We start from the raw sequence: 17,075 nt of genomic DNA, 5'->3' as shown, positions 1-17,075 counted from the left end.
CATCTTGTGTTTTGTTCAAGTAAATCCTTTGTCTGGTCTATGTGGAAACTTTGTTCCTCAATGATGTCACAGTTAGTCTTTATGAGGTTCAGTTCAGCTTCTGTATGCATCATTAACGCAGGAACCCTGTGAAGAGAACAAGAGTCAGATATCTATGAGGGTCCATTTAGTTACTAATACCAATTATACATTTAGCTGGGGACCACCTTGAACTTCCTCAAGGACCACTAGTGGTCCCTGGCCTGGACCACTGCTTAAAAACTTGTTTTAACTGGATTTTTAAAATAATATGTCCATTGTAGCCTACAGCACCATTTAACATCGTTTCAAAAGGTGCTTTAATATCATATTTTCATTAGATAGAGGTTTAATTTTCCTTGGGCACTATATATTTAGGCCTACTGTTTTGACCAAACTTACCGTCACATTGGGAGTGTAGGTAGGATACTGCATTTGAATCCTGTTCAGGTGGAAGAAAGCAGATTATATTAGTCTCAATTCAAAATTAACTATAGGCCTATGTTTAAAATGCTGATGGTGAAAATAAAATAACAAGAATTTAACTTACACTTGTAGGAATCCTGATTAATTCAGGTTTAAAGTCACTGTCACAGGTTTTGCTTGAAGCCAAGATGAGAGGAGATTACTGCCATCTGCTGTTGAACAATGGAAATCAAGCTACTATAGGCCTACTCATGCTTGACATTAATTTCAGGTCTGTCATGTGAAAACAAAATCCATTTATACATATTATCGTTTTTGTTGAAAGCCACAAAGAAAATTCCTTTCTCAATATTCTCAAGATGTTAATTCTCAGAATTTGCCACATGTTTGTTATGTTTATTGCATGCATGTCAAGTTGATAGTAGTTTAGACTCCGTCTAAACTATTTTTAAACTTTAGAGAAATAACCTTGACTATTATTGTCATTGCTACAATGACAAAGTGTGTGTACGTCTGCATGACTGTCTCTTGTATGTATTGGCCAGTTCTTCAACATCCTTTGGATGTTGACTATGGACATGCAGGCATGAAGTAGCCGCGGTTTATTTATTTATAGGCTAATCCTTAAATCATTTAAAATTAAAATGTAGAACACATTTTAATCAAAAAGCCCCATTTTATTTGTCAGCATGGTCTGGAAATAATATAGACCTACAGGCATTCAAACGTGCACACCTCCACGGCACAGGGACCCATTGACCAGATCTGTAGATCCGTTTTATTTTCTGCCCCCCCAAAAAAAGTATATCATACAGAGAAGGTGGGGTCTTAATTGAGAGGCTTCCCAACCTGGAGATAAGACTTTAATGGATCTAAAGACATGCAGGGTTTGGGGTCAAAAAGGTCAATGTCATAGTGACATAATCATATCTCAGGACTGGACATAGAACAAGAATAATTGGTGTTTTATTGATTGTAAATGTTCTATGTCTAAACCCTGCCTTTCAGTGCATTATAAGACATCTATTTAGACCTACAATGAAGGAGATCTTTAGCCACACTCTTTAAAAAAAGAGGAAGAACGCGAACACTGAAATGAATAAAGACGTTCACGTCATGAGCCTACAGTATCTCCCTCTTTCTCTCTCTCTCTCTGTTTGTCACATCAGTATTAGTTCAGAGTGTTCATGAAGTAGAAAGGTCTTTCAGGGACGTTCAGATTCACATGAGAGGATGGCTCATATCTCGCTCGGTGTCCTCTGTGAGTATATCACCATTTTTACTAGTGCAATGTTCAATTTTACAATTTAGGCATTTTTGCAGACGTAATCCAGAGTGATTTACAGTAAGCAAGGTACACACAAGGTAATGCATCAAATGCATAGAAATTATAATCTAGGATCACAGGTAGCAAAGCAAAGTTTACTATGTTTACCCAGGGTAACTGGACCAAGCTCAAGAACTTGTTTACAGCCAGGCCCTGCTCATAGAACATTTCATGGTAGGGGTTCAATGCCTTGCTCAAGGGCACTTCAGCGGTGGTAATTTTAACGTGCCGGTCCGGGGATACGAACTAGCGACCTTCCGATATCAAGACCGCTCCGCAAACCACTCCGGCCCCGCTGCCCCTAAACTAAGATTTTTTTTTAAACAATGCATTTATAAACTAAGAATTTACAGTATCATGCTGTTTAAACAATATTAAAAAAAAGGATGTGTACATTAAAACTATACTGTACAAACTATAGGATATACCAGATCAACAACATAAAACATCTGTGTACATAACATGCTATATGTAGGCTACATTACAATTTAAGTTGGAGTTGAGGTTAGTCCTCAGTTTGCGGCAGAAGATTGGGAGTCCAATCTCATTGTATTACAGGGCCATAAACTCCAAACCAATATTGCACCTTTAGATAGCTTGGTTTGTCCTTTATCTATCTGCCAAGTTTTTGTTTCATAAAAATCCACTGTTCTAACTTGACTTTCTGTCAATACATTCCAAAGTGTGAAGTGTGAAGTGATCGAGTTTGGAAGCACTCGTTTTTTTAAATGTTTTATGTGGGGACTGCGGAAAATCAGCATAAATCTGGTGTATTTACATTGCATTTATTTGTAATGCCCATTAATATGCTTTGTCCCATCAAAATAAACAAATAAACTAAAGTAAAAGTTTTCAACAATGCAACGTCCTGCTGCCTCCTGCATTAATGTGCAATTTCAGGTGGTAGTCTGCCCTTGCTGGGATAATGTTTGACAGGCGTTACAGTGCTGTAACCATGGCAAACATCCATGTGCATGAGAAAATAGCCTCACCCAAACAAGACCAGCAGTAGCATTATCCACACAACAAACAAAGCATAACAAGGCTATTCATTCAGTGTTACTGCACAAGGCTGTGTAAGGCTGTCAGTGAGCCAGGACAGTGTGGGCCATGCAGGGTATCATGGGGGAAAATGTCTCATAGTGATTTTTGGGAAGGTATAGCTGCCCTACACCCTTGGGCCTTGGTGCTAGAAGATAATAGGTGATATAGCTAATCTTCAGCAAGCCCTTTAGAAAATTATATGGGCATAGTTTTTTGGGGTTTTTTTGCAACATAATTGCAACATATATTGACTCTACATTACACAAGGTGTACTGTTTTAATGAAAGATGCCGAGGCCAGTCCACACCAATGCAACCATTCGCATCTTGCAATCATTTGCAAGACATTGCAGTGGTCAGCTGGACCGACCAGTTGCAGAGTAGACCACTGCCTTTGGGGAAATGGTTGCAAGTAGATGCAAGTATTGCAGTTGCACAGCAGACTTGTGCTTTTAGCATACCAACAGTTTTTTTTCCCTCTCATCCAAATAAGCACCTAAATCGAATTTAAATCGAACTACAGAAGTGGGACAAATTAACCCATTCTGAACGGGAACCCATTTTGGTGTTAGCATCATGTTATGCTTTAGCTATTGAAAAATAGCAGATCTACAAGCTCATAGCGCGCCACCGAGTGGCGCGCTACGAGCTTGTAGGTCTGCTATTTTTGAAAAATCGAAGAACGACTGACATTTTTAGAATCTGATCTCAGGTCAGAATGGGTTAATCAGACCAGTGTGTGTCCAGTGGAAACCTCGTATGAATCTGATCTCAGGTCAGAATGGGTTAAATACCATGCAGGTTCCATGGCCCAGACCATGCAGTCCATAAGCTTACATGCAAATTGCCTTCTAAATATAGAATACAGTATATAAGGATATGGATATCACCTTTGCAGCAGGTGCACAATATTGAAAGCAGAAAACAAGAATGTGCTTTAAAAAAAATGGCATCAAAAAATATTGTTACTTAATTGTGATTTGTTTGTTGAACGTGAACGTGGATATAATTGAAATGCACACATTTATTCATATACTGTAGCTTGATATTGTCTCATCAAATGTGTTTCAGTGCTGCTGAGTAACTTAATTTCCTTTGGACACAGTCAAGGTGAATATTCCTTATTATTCTCTTTATTCACTCAGTCAAAATCATACACATGTCAAATACTGTACGCTCTTGATTATTTGATTAATTCATAATACAATAAACCAAGATGTGCTGTATTACATTACAGTTTGTTATTGCTAGTAGTCATTATCATTATTACTGCAGGTAGGACGTGTGCCAATGTGCGCACACGTCTGTGTCACAGGAATGGGTGGACCAAAGGAGAATTGTTCCCAGCTCCATTTTCTTATCTTTTTTAGGGATATTCTTTTAAATAACCACATTTTCCACCAATTGTGCCCCCCTATATAATGGGGTCACCACTGCTCTATTGCAATGATGACTTGTGTCCGAATATGGAGCTTTTCCCCACACTTACTGCACCTGAGCAGGACTCCTCTACTCTACTTGCTTGTCGTTAGTGTGATTTAGTGACAGACTGACTGTTTGATTCATTTGGTTTGATTCTACTTAAATGTTTGTGTTCTATGTGTTTGTGTAGAGAATGCTGTTCTAACCCTGGAACCCGACTGGTCCCCCATATTTACTGGAGAGACTGTTACATTCACATGTGACATGAAAGAAGGGCCGGAGACTGACTGGCTGTACATCATAGAGAATGATAGTGTTGGTGGTACATTAGTTAGAGGAGCATCTGGTCAGAATAAACATTCATTTCAAGCACAGCTAAACCACAGTGGTAAATACCACTGTCTTGGTTCAAAATCAAATCAAGTGAAACAAACTAGGCTAAATCTAGTAACTTTGACTGTATCGGGTAAGTCACATCATCATACTTTCTCAATTCTCATCACTGACATATTATTATTTTATTTTTAATAACAACCATAACACTCAAGGCTATATTAGCCTTCTAATTGTGGTTCTGTACACAAATGCATTAATATTGTGTATGAAGAACTTGAGTGGGATTTGATAATACAGATATGCATTATTATCGTAATTATATTATAGTCTATCTTTTCATATATCTACCAGGCCGGATAGGCTAGGGTGGGGGTTCTGTTTTTTTACGCTCTTGTCTGTCGATCTGTTTGCGAGCCTGTGAGCAGACACCCCGGATGCCGCTGGATTGTATTTAACCCATTCTGTACGGGAACCCGTTTTGGTGTTAGCATCATGTTATGCTTTAGCTATTGAAAAATAGCAGATCTACAAGCTCATAGCGCGCCACCGAGTGGCGCGCTACGAGCTTGTAGGTCTGCTATTTTTGAAAAATCGAAGAACGACTGACATTTTTAGAATCTGATCTCAGGTCAGAATGGGTTCATCAGACCAGTGTGTGTCAAGTGGAAACCTCGTATGAATCTGATCTCAGGTCAGAATGGGTTAACAGCGTCAAACTCACCAACATTGCAGCTGTATGAAAAGCTTGAATTATCCTCCTTCTATCATCTGCAAAATGCTTGTTTCATAAAAGTCCACCGTGGATATGTGATGATGAGCTGCTTCCTGTCAAGAAATCCCTTGCAGGTGATTTGTGTTGGAGTTTGGAAAGCGCTCGTTTTCAGTAAAGCAAGCTCCTGCTGCGTCCTGCATTATGTGCAAATTCAAAACAGGTGGCATGCATGATGCAGCCAGGGCCGTTGAGTGATGTCCAATGAGCACTTCTAAACACCAACACAAAAAGAAAATCCCCAATATTTTCCCCCTATAAATGTAATATTTGGCATATACGGTAGGCATATACGGTAGGCTAGTGTAGCTCTCATCTGCAGTAGCCCACACAGTTTCACCAGGAAGAATCCATTCAAGTGTTAAAGCATTTCCTCCAAAATGTGATCCACAGATAAACCAAAGGCCACACTGACAGCTGACCAGACACACCTACCAGTAGAGGGCAGTGTTACACTGAACTGCTCTGTGGAGGGCTCCTCTGGATGGAAATACTACTGGTACCAAGACGACACACACTCACTGATCGATCAATACTCTACTCAGTCTACTGGATCATTCAATGTGTCAGAAGGTGGAATGTACTGGTGCAGAGGAGGGAGAGGAGCACCTGAGACACTTTACTACACTGAATACAGTGACCCACTCACCATAGGTATAACATAGGTCATTAAATGGTTATGTTTTAAGGCAGTGGTTTTCACCCCTTTCAAATGATGTCCAATATCTATTCTGTTCTGCATTTGAGCCACGGACCACCAATTGATGACATTTAGCCTCTCAGACACAAAACTAAAGAATATTGGATAAGATTTTGTCCACCATTCCATGCTGTATTGATGTTGTAATCATGGTACCATTAGCAGAGATAACAGGTAAACATTGAACCTTGCGTATCTAGACTTCTTGTAAATTAAGTAATGCAGATAATTTAACTCTTGAGAGTGTAAAATGAAACCAAATGGACCAGTTAAAGATATATAAGGGTTAAATATGTAATAAGGGTCCATGGTTATACCAACTCTCCATCATTTAGCATATGGGGACAACCTGGAACCCCTCAAGGACCATTAGTGGTCCACGGACCACTGGTTGAAAACGACTACATACAGCCATACACATATAGCCCAAATGCTGAAAATGTGTTGTTCTAATTACTAATGTATTCACTTAGTTTACATTTTGTAATTATTCGTGATATTTTAATTGTGGTTTAGTGTCTCAGCCGTCTGGATCTCCACCACTTCACACTTCTTCACACGCAGTGTGGTTGATTGTAGGACTTGTTGTTGTGATTCCACTCACCATCCTGCTGGTGGTGCTGCTGCGTCGATACAGGACAGGTGAGAGAACCCAATGTAAAAGTAGAAGAGTACCGTATAGCATAGCGTTATGAAGGATCAATGATATGTTTAATATACACTCATTTAGCTGCTATAGTTTAGTCTGGGTGCATGCATGTGTTTGGTCTGACGTACTAACAGTCCTGACGGGCATTAGTATAGTCCGACACCCTACCCAAAACCCAACCTCACAGGAAACCGCACGGCTTATAGTTTTAACCTGCCACAGGTTCCAGCTTTAACCGCCCATGCATGTCAGGAGCCATGGGTTCGTTTTAACCTGCCACGCATTTCGGGAGCCACAGGCAAGTATTAACCGGCCACAGGTTAGTTGTAAACCGGCCACGCATGTCGGGAGCCCGTACGGGTTAGTTGTAAACGGCCACACATGTCGGTGTTGTTGGACTAATGCCTGTCGTGCTGTTAGCATGTCTAACCGACATATACTGTATGCACCACCCACAGGATTTATGTAGGAGAAATGCACTAAAATATTGTACCTTTTTTATTTACAGCTTCAGGTTGTGTCAGGCAAGTACAGTTGCCTATTGATCTCTGTCTTTACACACGCACACACATTTATGAATTCATGAAGTTATGAAGCTCACTATTGTCTCCACCAGGCCGAAGGCATCGGGGGAGAGTATGTTTTGCACTGGGATCCGTCCGTGCGTGTGTGTGTGATTGTGTCCGTCCGCCCGTCTGTGTACAGATAATCTCCGGCACCGTTAACCCGGTCCATGCCAAACTTTGCAAACACACTCCCTGGATGCCATCGATGAACCTCTGCCCCACATTTTCCAGAACGGCCTGTTATAGTGCCACCAGGAAACTGACTTTACTCCTCCATATTCTGTCCAAAAATCCTGCAAATTGTTACACACTATCTCTATAGTCACAGTGCTCAACACAGATCTGTCCGATATTTCATATTCCATCCTAATTGCCTTACATTGGCCCGTTCTGGGAAAAAAAGCCTCAAATCATGAACGCAGCGTGCAATTTACGTGAAATCTTTCACAGACGTTCCTACTAGGCCGAGGAATATATCCCACCCTTTTCACATTGGCCTGTTATAGCGACCACCAACAGCTGGTGGATTTTTTCAAAACACATTTTTGGAACAAAATGCCTCAAATCATCCAATTGCCATCAAAGGCGTAAGAAGAAATGGCCATAACCTGACCTGCCCTGGTGGAGACCTGTGACCTTTGACCTGCCCTGGTGGAGACCTGTGCCCCGAGGGGCACTTTGTCTAGTTCATGAATGTATTCATTACAGAGCTGTTCAGTCTCAGGGAACCAACCAGGGCTCAGCTGTAGGCCAGAGGATGACCAATCATAGTGAGGCTCCTCCTGATGACATATACTGCACACTGCAACACGGTCAGTCTTTCAACCAATCATATTCTTCTGACACTTCTGACAAACTGGTTCTAATTAGGATCTGAATGGATGTGTGACTTCCGATTAAAAATGCTTTTGGAAGTATATCAAAGTATGTTATTTTTTAATTAAATTAGTAGAACAATTAAAATGAAAACATGTTTGACGTAACAAAAATAAGCACCATATAATTGTTTACTTTTAGGCGACACAAGCATCTATGGGGTAATCGGTCTCACTCTGACGACTACAGCAATGGTACAGTATACTGATTTTTCAAAGATCCAATTAATAATGAATTATATTATTTTGCGTTAGCTGATGTCAGATTTTGTTGTATGTAGGACATGTTGTAACACACAGCTTGTAATTCTGTTGAGATGGAATTTACCTTAGCTGTGCTATGTGACTTCCCTCTTCCATAAATGCTGCAAGAATCCCCCCCCACCTCTCTCTCTGTGTCTGTGTCTGTGTGTGTGTGTGTGTGTGTGTGTGTGTGTGTGTGTGTGTGTGTGTGTGTGTGTGTGTGTGTGTGTGTGTGTGTGTGTGTGTGTGTGTGTGCGTGTGTGTGTGTGTGTGTGTGTGTCCATCCATGCACAGTACGCACACTTGCATTTCCACACATGCAAAATGCTGTCACCTTAGCATACAGTTTCCTCATTATAGCACATTTGACACAATGTAGCCTACTATATATCTAGATGTTCAATGTTCTTTTTCCACAAATGAGTCTTGAAAAATGGAGGTCGTCTTATAATCACAGTCGTCTTATATTCGGGACAGTATGGGTATTTGTTGTAGTTTTAAAAGTGCAAAATGTTAATGATTTTATTCAGTATTTGATTTTTGTTATACAAGCTCACAGCACATCACTTCGTGCCGCGCTGGGAGCTTGTATACATCTGCTATTTTTCCTACATTTTTGGAAAATCTCTAAAGTGTGAGAAGTACTGATTTAGAAGGCATTTTGTGGAATCGACCCTCAGGTTTCTCTTAAATATATATTTTTGGCTTTTTCTGCCTTTATTGATACTGTAGGTTGGGCCGTCGGGATGGGGAGTAGAACCTGCGGCACGCCGACGATTGAGCTAACCGGATACGGGCCGACACTCAGGTCTCTCAATGGGTTAACCCATTTTGGGCGGGAACCCCTTTTGGTGTTGGCATCATGTTATGCTTTAGCTATTGAAAAATAGCAGATCTACAAGCTCATAGCGCGCCACCGAGTGGCGCGCTACGAGCTTGTAGGTCTGCTATTTTTGAAAAAAATCAAAGAAACATAGCTTTTTCAGAAAACTGTCAGGACGTATACAAGACATCTTTAGAATCTGATCTCAGGTCAGAATGAAAACTGTCAGGACGTATACAAGACATTTTTAGAATCTGATCTCAGGTCAGAATGAAGTTAAGTGCACAAGACCTGGACATCACACGGCCCGGGGGCCAAATGTGGCCCTTTGGCTGACTCCGACCGGCCTGTGAAAGGTTACTTGGAATTGTTGGAAATTAGAAAATAGAACATACTTTCAAATTTTAATCTATGCGTGCTTTTGAAAGCCTGTTTATTTACTCCTGCACAATCTGTTTCCTGCCGTGAATTGCGTGTGATTATAGCAACTTGTTTACCATTGTTTTGGAACATTTGATTGAATAAATGACATTTTTGTAAGGCAACCTGCACTTTTATTACTATTGCTTAATACTCTTACCAGCTTGTCAAAACAATGCCATTTACTGCTTTTTATATAGAAATAAAATGTACATTATGCAGAACTGAGTTCAGCCTTTTGGCCCGGCCCTCAACACTATTTTGTTTCTCATTTGGCCCCTTGGGAAAATAATTGCCCACCCCTGCATGGGTTAAGTTATAGTTCATAAAATGTTGCGATAATCCTTGTACATTATGAAGAAGGACCTTGGATGTGAATGTATCAGATCTCTGTATAAGAATCTGCAGTTTAATTAAAACGACTTTGTTCTCCCACTGGTGTTGTGTAAACTCCTTCCACATCTCTCATAGCCACCATGCACATTTTCCTATACCAGTCTGCTCTCACAGTAGGAGATTATGTTTTGTGTCTGTTATGTATTGGACGTGTGTCTGTTCACAGCTAATCTATTGTGTCTGTTATGTATTGGATGTGTGTCTGTTCACAGCTAATCTATTGTGTCTGTTATGTACTGGATGTGTGTCTGTTGTTCACAGCTAATCTAGCACAACACACAGACACCGCTGGACCCATCATTATCCAACGTTTCATGCACAGCCAATTAAATTATAGCCTCATCACTATACAAAAGATGACAGTATACACATTACGTTTTGGCCTATAACATGTTTACTTCATCAGATGTTCATGAATCTAATTTAGATGTGCATGTCTTACCGCGCGCCACTCGGTGGCGCGCGGTGAGCTTGTATGAGCTTGTAGATCTGCTATTTTTTTTTAAATCGAAGAACGACTGACATTTTTAGAATCTGATCTCAGGTCAGAATGGGTTAATCAGACCAGTGTGTGTCCAGTGGAAACCTCGTATGAATCTGATCTCGGGTCAGAATGGGTTAAGGCTCTTTAGTTTGACTCAGGCCAGGTGTGACTGCTTAAATCTCACCTCCATCTCACATACCCCCCGAAACCTACTACTTATTTAGTAATAATGTATATTTGTTTAACTCTTAGCACAAATATTTAAGCCACAAAAGCATTGTCCAAACAGTCCTGTTTAAAGGCATATAGCTTTCTCTCATCAACAACAACACAAACAGTAATATTTACTGTATAAGATATGACTGTGTACGACACAACTCACCTTTCAAACAAATTATGACTATAGTTTTGCATCATGCTGTTTAAATGGTATTCATATTTAGCACAAATGTCTTCACAGAATAAGCTCATGTTCCTGTTTCATGTGTGGTTTAGGGTGTCTTTGTCAATCAATGATGTGACACTTTGTGGTTTAGCTATAGTTCTTCTTTTCTGTTCCTTTCTTTTCTTCCTTCTATTTTTTGAATCATTAAAAAGGTGGGCATAATAAGCTTCGGCTTCAGCCCAAACCTTTTCAGTCACTGTAATTCTGAAACCCTCATTCTGAAATGTACTAAACTGTAAATGACTGAGATAAATAAACTAACTAACTAACTAACTAACTAACTAACTAACTGCGTTGCGTTGTGATGTGTGCACACAGGGGCCCGGGTCGATTCCGGTGAGCCGTCCCACGTCCGAAACGGTTGAGAAATGACAGTTACCGTCATAGGCGGAGCTTGAACTCGACTGCTTGGCGAACGACTGCTTGGCGAAAGACACCCGCACGCACGCGTTTTTACAATGCCCTAACCCCTAAAAATGAGTTATTTATAGGTAGTACAGCAGCTCACACACACATACACACATGCACTACAGAAGCCAGAAGTTATTTGTATTTCTATTTATTTTTGCCAGGGGGTGCAGTGCCCCCCCTGCACCCCCCCAAGCTCCGCCCATGGTTACCGTGTGGGGGTCCTTCTACTATGCTGTACTGTCTATCACTGTACTGTACTGGCACACCCGAAATCATACAGATAACAAGTGCGTGTGCGTTTGTGTGTGTGTTAGGTTGCGCACAGGTGGTGAAAAACAACCATACTGTTTCCGTACTCAGACCCACCCAGGCACCCACCCACACACATATAGCTCTGTACCACTCAAAAAGAGGAATAGCACTGAAATGACTAAATAACTTCATGTCATGATCCTATCGTCCTCTTTCTCTCTCTCTCTCTCTCTCTCTCTCTGTTTGTCACATCAGTATTAGTTCAGAGTGTTCATGAAGTAGAAAGGTCTTTCAGGGACGTTCAGATTCACATGAGAGGATGGCTCATATCTCGCTCTGTGTCCTCTGTGAGTATATCACCATTATTAATAGTACAATGTTCAATTTTACAATTTAGGATGTCTTGCAGACGTAATCCAGAGTGATTTACAGTAAGGAAGGTACACATAAATAACGAATATTTATCAATAATAATCAAATGCATAGAAATGATAGTAAAGTAAACCAAGAACCTACAGTATCATCAGTCTAACTATAAACAGTATAATATAAAAAATAAAACATCTGTACATTAAAACTATACTGTAGGATACGAGGTCAACCAATTCACCATAGCATCTGTCTACATAACATGCTATCTAAATTACAATTTAACCTTTACATAAGCCTGCCGGGCGTCGAGTGCTATAGGGCAAAAAAATACGGGCTAAGGTGGAGTCTTGATGTTACTCTTACGTTTACGGCAGAAGATTCAGTCCGACATGCAACAGTCCGACAACATGCGTGGCCGGTTAATCCTCACCCGTGGCTCCCGACATGTGGGGCCGGTTAAGACACACTAGACCTGTACGTGCCCGTTGGCCACCGGCATACTTGGGAACGATGCAACTTGGGAACCGAATAATATCCGTTGTCATAGCACCCGTTTTAGCTCTCCCTTTCATGTGCCCATATACTGTGAGATCTCTGTAGTACATACGTGGCCGGTTGAGGATCATTGATGATTGATTGAATTCTTTATGTCACAGTATGTACAGTCAATACAAAAATTGCTACATTGTGGACGAAACCATGAAAAGCACAAGACTTGTTTACATCATTTTCAATATATAATTTATAATGAATCAGGGTTAGGTTAGTGTGTGGGGTAGGGTGTAGTATATGTACGTCGGACCAAACCTATAGTGTAATGAGGAGTTATTTCTACTATTCTCTCCCACAAGGCCAGACAAACAACAATATACTACTGTATATTTGATTATATGACAGCCCCAGTTCATGTACTGTACAAATGCAGTACAGAGAGGCCCAGACGCAGAGCAGTCGAAATGCTGGAGGTTTATTAATTTTTTTTTTACCAAAATCCAGGAACAAATAAAATGTCACAGATCGTGACAGAATCATTCTCATGGGGATTTTTGGAAAGGTGTATAGCTTACATGCAGCCCTAGTGCTGGAAATGTATTATGAAGTACAATAAATCTAATATAATGTAAGGTGGGTAGTAATGTCATTTACGCCGCAAGGTATTATTCTTCCGGCTTGTCCTGGTTTAGAGGGTTCCGGCCTGATGACAAAACAATGACCACAACATGACATCTCGACCGGCATCACACGGCAATTTACTAACACAGACCAGGCTTCAATTTACTAGCACAGACCAGGCTTTCCTCCTCAATTTACTAACACAGACCAGGCTTTCCTCCTCAATTTACTAACACAGACCAGGCTTTCCTCCTCAATTTTCTAACACAGACCAGGCTTTCCTCCTCAATTTACTAACACAGACCAGGCTTTCCTCCTCAATTTACTAACACAGACCAGGCTTTCCTCCTCAATTTACTAACACAGACCAGGCTTTCCTCCTCAATTTACTAACACAGACCAGGCTTTCATCCTCAATTTACTAACACAGACCAGGCTTTCCTCCTCAATTTACTAGCACAGACCAGGCTTTCCTCCTCAATTTACTAACACAGACCAGGCTTTCCTCCTCAATTTTCTAACACAGACCAGGCTTTCCTCCTCAATTTACTAACACAGACCAGGCTTTCCTCCTCAATTTACTAACACAGACCAGGCTTTCCTCCTCAATTTACTAACACAGACCAGGCTTTCCTCCTCAATTTACTAACACAGACCAGGCTTTCCTCCTCAATTTACTAACACAGACCAGGCTTTCCTCCTCAATTTACTAACACAGACCAGGCTTTCCTCCTCAATTTACTAACACAGACCAGGCTTTCCTCCTCAATTTACTAACACAGACCAGGCTTTCCTCCGAGGTGGAAATGAAGCCTGGTGACGCGAGGTTGTGCTCTACTGTAGTTAGGCCTACTAGACGTTTACAACTTCCTGTCTTGGTCAGTGAAGTGGGTGCAAAATTCACACAACTATATAGAACAATGTTTCCTTAAAAAATACAAATAAAAAGGTCCACACACAATTGAACGCAGAAAATAGGAAGGTGCTTTCTGATTAACACAATGGTAATATATGAATATAAAACCATAATCTTCATCATGATAAGATGGAGCATGTATTCAGTTAGGACATAGGAGAGGCAGTTGAACATGTATAGGGGAGGCAGTTGAACATGTATTCAGTTAGGACATAGGAGAGGCAGTTGAACATGTATAGGGGAGGCAGTTGAACATGTATTCAGTTAGGACATAGGAGAGGCAGTTGAACATGTATAGGGGAGGCAGTTGAACATGTATTCAGTTAGGACATAGGAGAGGCAGTTGAACATGTATAGGGGAGGCAGTTGTACAGTATGTATTCAGTTAGGACATAGGAGAGGCAGTTGAACATGTATAGGGGAGGCAGTTGTACAGTATGTATTCAGTTAGGACATAGGAGAGGCAGTTGAACATGTATAGGGGAGGCAGTTGTACAGTATGTATTCAGTTAGGACTTAGGAGAGGCAGTTGAACATGTATTCAGTTAGGACATAGGAGAGGCAGTTGAACATGTATTCAGTTAGGACATAGGAGAGGCAGTTGAACATGTATTCAGTTAGGACATAGGAGAGGCAGTTGAACATGTATTCAGTTAGGACTTAGGAGAGGCAGTTGAACATGTATAGGGGAGGCAGTTGCTCAGGAGGCGAGTGTCCTCGCGATCTGCAACACAAGCTGCTACCATTGGTCTCTGTTGAGACCATGCAGGAGGTATCAGTGTCCACTTAGGAATTGGACGTTTTCCCCCCAGCCAAACTATACCCACAGTTAAAGTTGCTTGTGTTTTTACACCCCAGGGTATAATCTGGGCTTTATATATAAAGCAGTGTCATTGAGCCATGAACCATTAACAATCTCTCTCTCTCTCTCTCTCTCTCTCTCTCTCTCTCTCTCTCTCTCTCTCTCTCTCTCTCTCTCTCTCTCTCCTCTCTCTCTCCACAGTGCTTCTCGTCTGTTGTGAACATGCTCAAACAGATGGTGAGACAACGTCAACTTCATTTTGGGTATACAGTAGTGATGGGCAGTAACGTGTTTCTTTAGTAATGTATTGCTGTAAAGTTATATTTCTACTTTCCACAGTAACGAGTAGTGTAACGTATATATTCCTTTAGCCAAAACAGTATTACTATTACATATTACTCATTCAAGTAACATTGCGTTACTCGTAATAATGAACGCAATTCGTTTTTCGCAGTTGGGGGGGGGGGGGGGGGGGGGGGGGTAAATAACGAGTAGATTGATTTATTGATTGATTGATTGAATGATTGACTGACTGATTGAATACTTTATTAGAGATAGAAATGCAACAGTTGTACATTTTACTATACTGTGTGTTTTAATGAAACCTTCATGCATCACATTTTCTATAATATTCAGGAATCATGAAATTTAAACACAATGAAGAATTAAACTGTTCTTCCAATAACATGTTTTTATGTTTTTCTTCTCACTCAGTAGCTCATCCAGTGAGGCTGGTCAACGGCTCAAACTCCTGTTCAGGCAGGGTAGAGATCTCCTACAATGACATTTGGGGGACAGTGTGTCATGATAAGTGGGATGTGAATGATGCCCAGGTAGTGTGTAGACAGTTAGGCTGTGGACGGGCTCTGTCAGCAAAGAGCAAAGCATACTTTGGACGGGGTGTTGGGGACATCTGGTTGGATGATGTCAAGTGTTCAGGCAGTGAAACGAGTCTCTCACAGTGCAGACATTCAGAGTTTGGAGACCACAACTGTGGTCACATTGAAGATGCTGGTGTTGTTTGTGAAGGTATGATGATTAGAGAGCCCCTCACTTCACACATGTGTGATTTTATATACAGCTTTTGTCCACACACTCGTGTCTCATATTTGCCATTGACAATTAAATTAGGTCAAATATCCGCCAAATATGACGTAAATTTGTGGGCAACACAAACATTAAATGCCATTGACAATGAAGGGGAAATTTACATCATATGTGGACGAGCAAATTGGCGAACTAATCACATAAATTCAGTTGTTCATCAGATGATGTATGATGATGAAGATCATCAAGGTGTGTGTGTGTGTGTGTGTGTGTGTGTGTGTGTGTGTGTGTGTGTGTGTGTGTGCGCGCGTGCACGCGCGTGCACGTCTGTGCTGTTTGTGTATTTGTGATTTAGTGAAAACGGTTTGATTCATTTGGTTTGATTCTACTTAAATGTTTGTGTTCTATGTGTTTGTGTAGAGACACCAGCTGGTGTAGAGAATGCTGTTCTAACCCTGGAACCCGACTGGTCCCCCATATTTACTGGAGAGACTGTTACATTCACATGTGACATGAAAGAAGGGCCGACGACTGACTGCTGTACATCATAGAGAATACTAGTGATGGTGTTACATTAGTTAAAGATTCTGTTCAGATAAACATTCATTTCAAGCACAGCTAAACCACAGTGGTGAATACAAATGTCTTGGTATAAAAAAAAAAGAACGTCTTGGAAACAAACTAGGCCAAATGGAGTATCTTTGACTGTATCAGGAGGTAAGTCACATCATCATGTACTTTCTCATCATCGACATTATTTATTATCAATCATAGCACTCATATTATGAGTTCTGTACCCATAAACACACGCACGCACACACGCACACGCACACACACACACACACACACACACACACACACACACACACACACACACACACACACACACACACACACACACACACACACAAACACGCCAATTAAGTTCCACCGTTAAAAAATAGGGCCCTAATAAGTGTTTCTTCCTAATGTGAACCACAGATAAACCAAAGGCCACACTGACAGCTGACCAGACAGTCCTACCAGTAGAGGGCAGTGTTACACTGAACTGCTCTGTGGAGGGCTCCTCTGGATGGAAATACTACTTGTACCAACAAAAGGACACATTCTCACTGATCGATCAATACTCTACTGGATCATTCAATGTGGCACAAGGTGGAATGTACTGGTGCAGAGGAGGGAGAGGAGAGACACTTTACTACACTGAATACAGTGACCCA

The 17,075-nt window shown here is 41.0% G+C and overlaps 1 protein-coding gene and 1 long non-coding RNA gene across 2 annotated transcripts; both read left to right on the top strand.

Annotated features, from left to right (window-relative positions):
- Nucleotides 1–3,888: 3,888 nt before the first annotated feature.
- Nucleotides 3,889–16,518, top strand: LOC308326772. The gene is made up of 3 exons (XR_013965125.1): nucleotides 3,889–3,924; nucleotides 4,427–4,551; nucleotides 16,409–16,518. It is a non-coding gene; the product is annotated as an uncharacterized lncRNA (long non-coding RNA).
- On the top strand, nucleotides 6,191–16,468 carry LOC308327059 (putative DMBT1-like protein; the record flags this gene model as incomplete). Its single annotated transcript, XM_080780198.1, has 5 exons — nucleotides 6,191–6,215; nucleotides 6,558–6,683; nucleotides 15,010–15,045; nucleotides 15,523–15,837; nucleotides 16,276–16,468. 5 exons carry the CDS (start codon nucleotides 6,191–6,193, stop codon nucleotides 16,404–16,406), a joined length of 633 nt encoding a protein of 210 aa, XP_080636324.1. The 3' UTR covers nucleotides 16,407–16,468.
- Nucleotides 16,519–17,075: the final 557 nt, after the last annotated feature.

The sequence above is a fragment of the Protomyctophum bolini genome (assembly GCF_963924005.1).
Source record: "Protomyctophum bolini genome assembly, chromosome: 13".
Taxonomy (NCBI): Eukaryota; Metazoa; Chordata; class Actinopteri; order Myctophiformes; family Myctophidae; genus Protomyctophum; species Protomyctophum bolini.
Note: the sequence above shows the minus strand (reverse complement) of the source record. Positions and strands in the feature narration are given on the sequence as shown.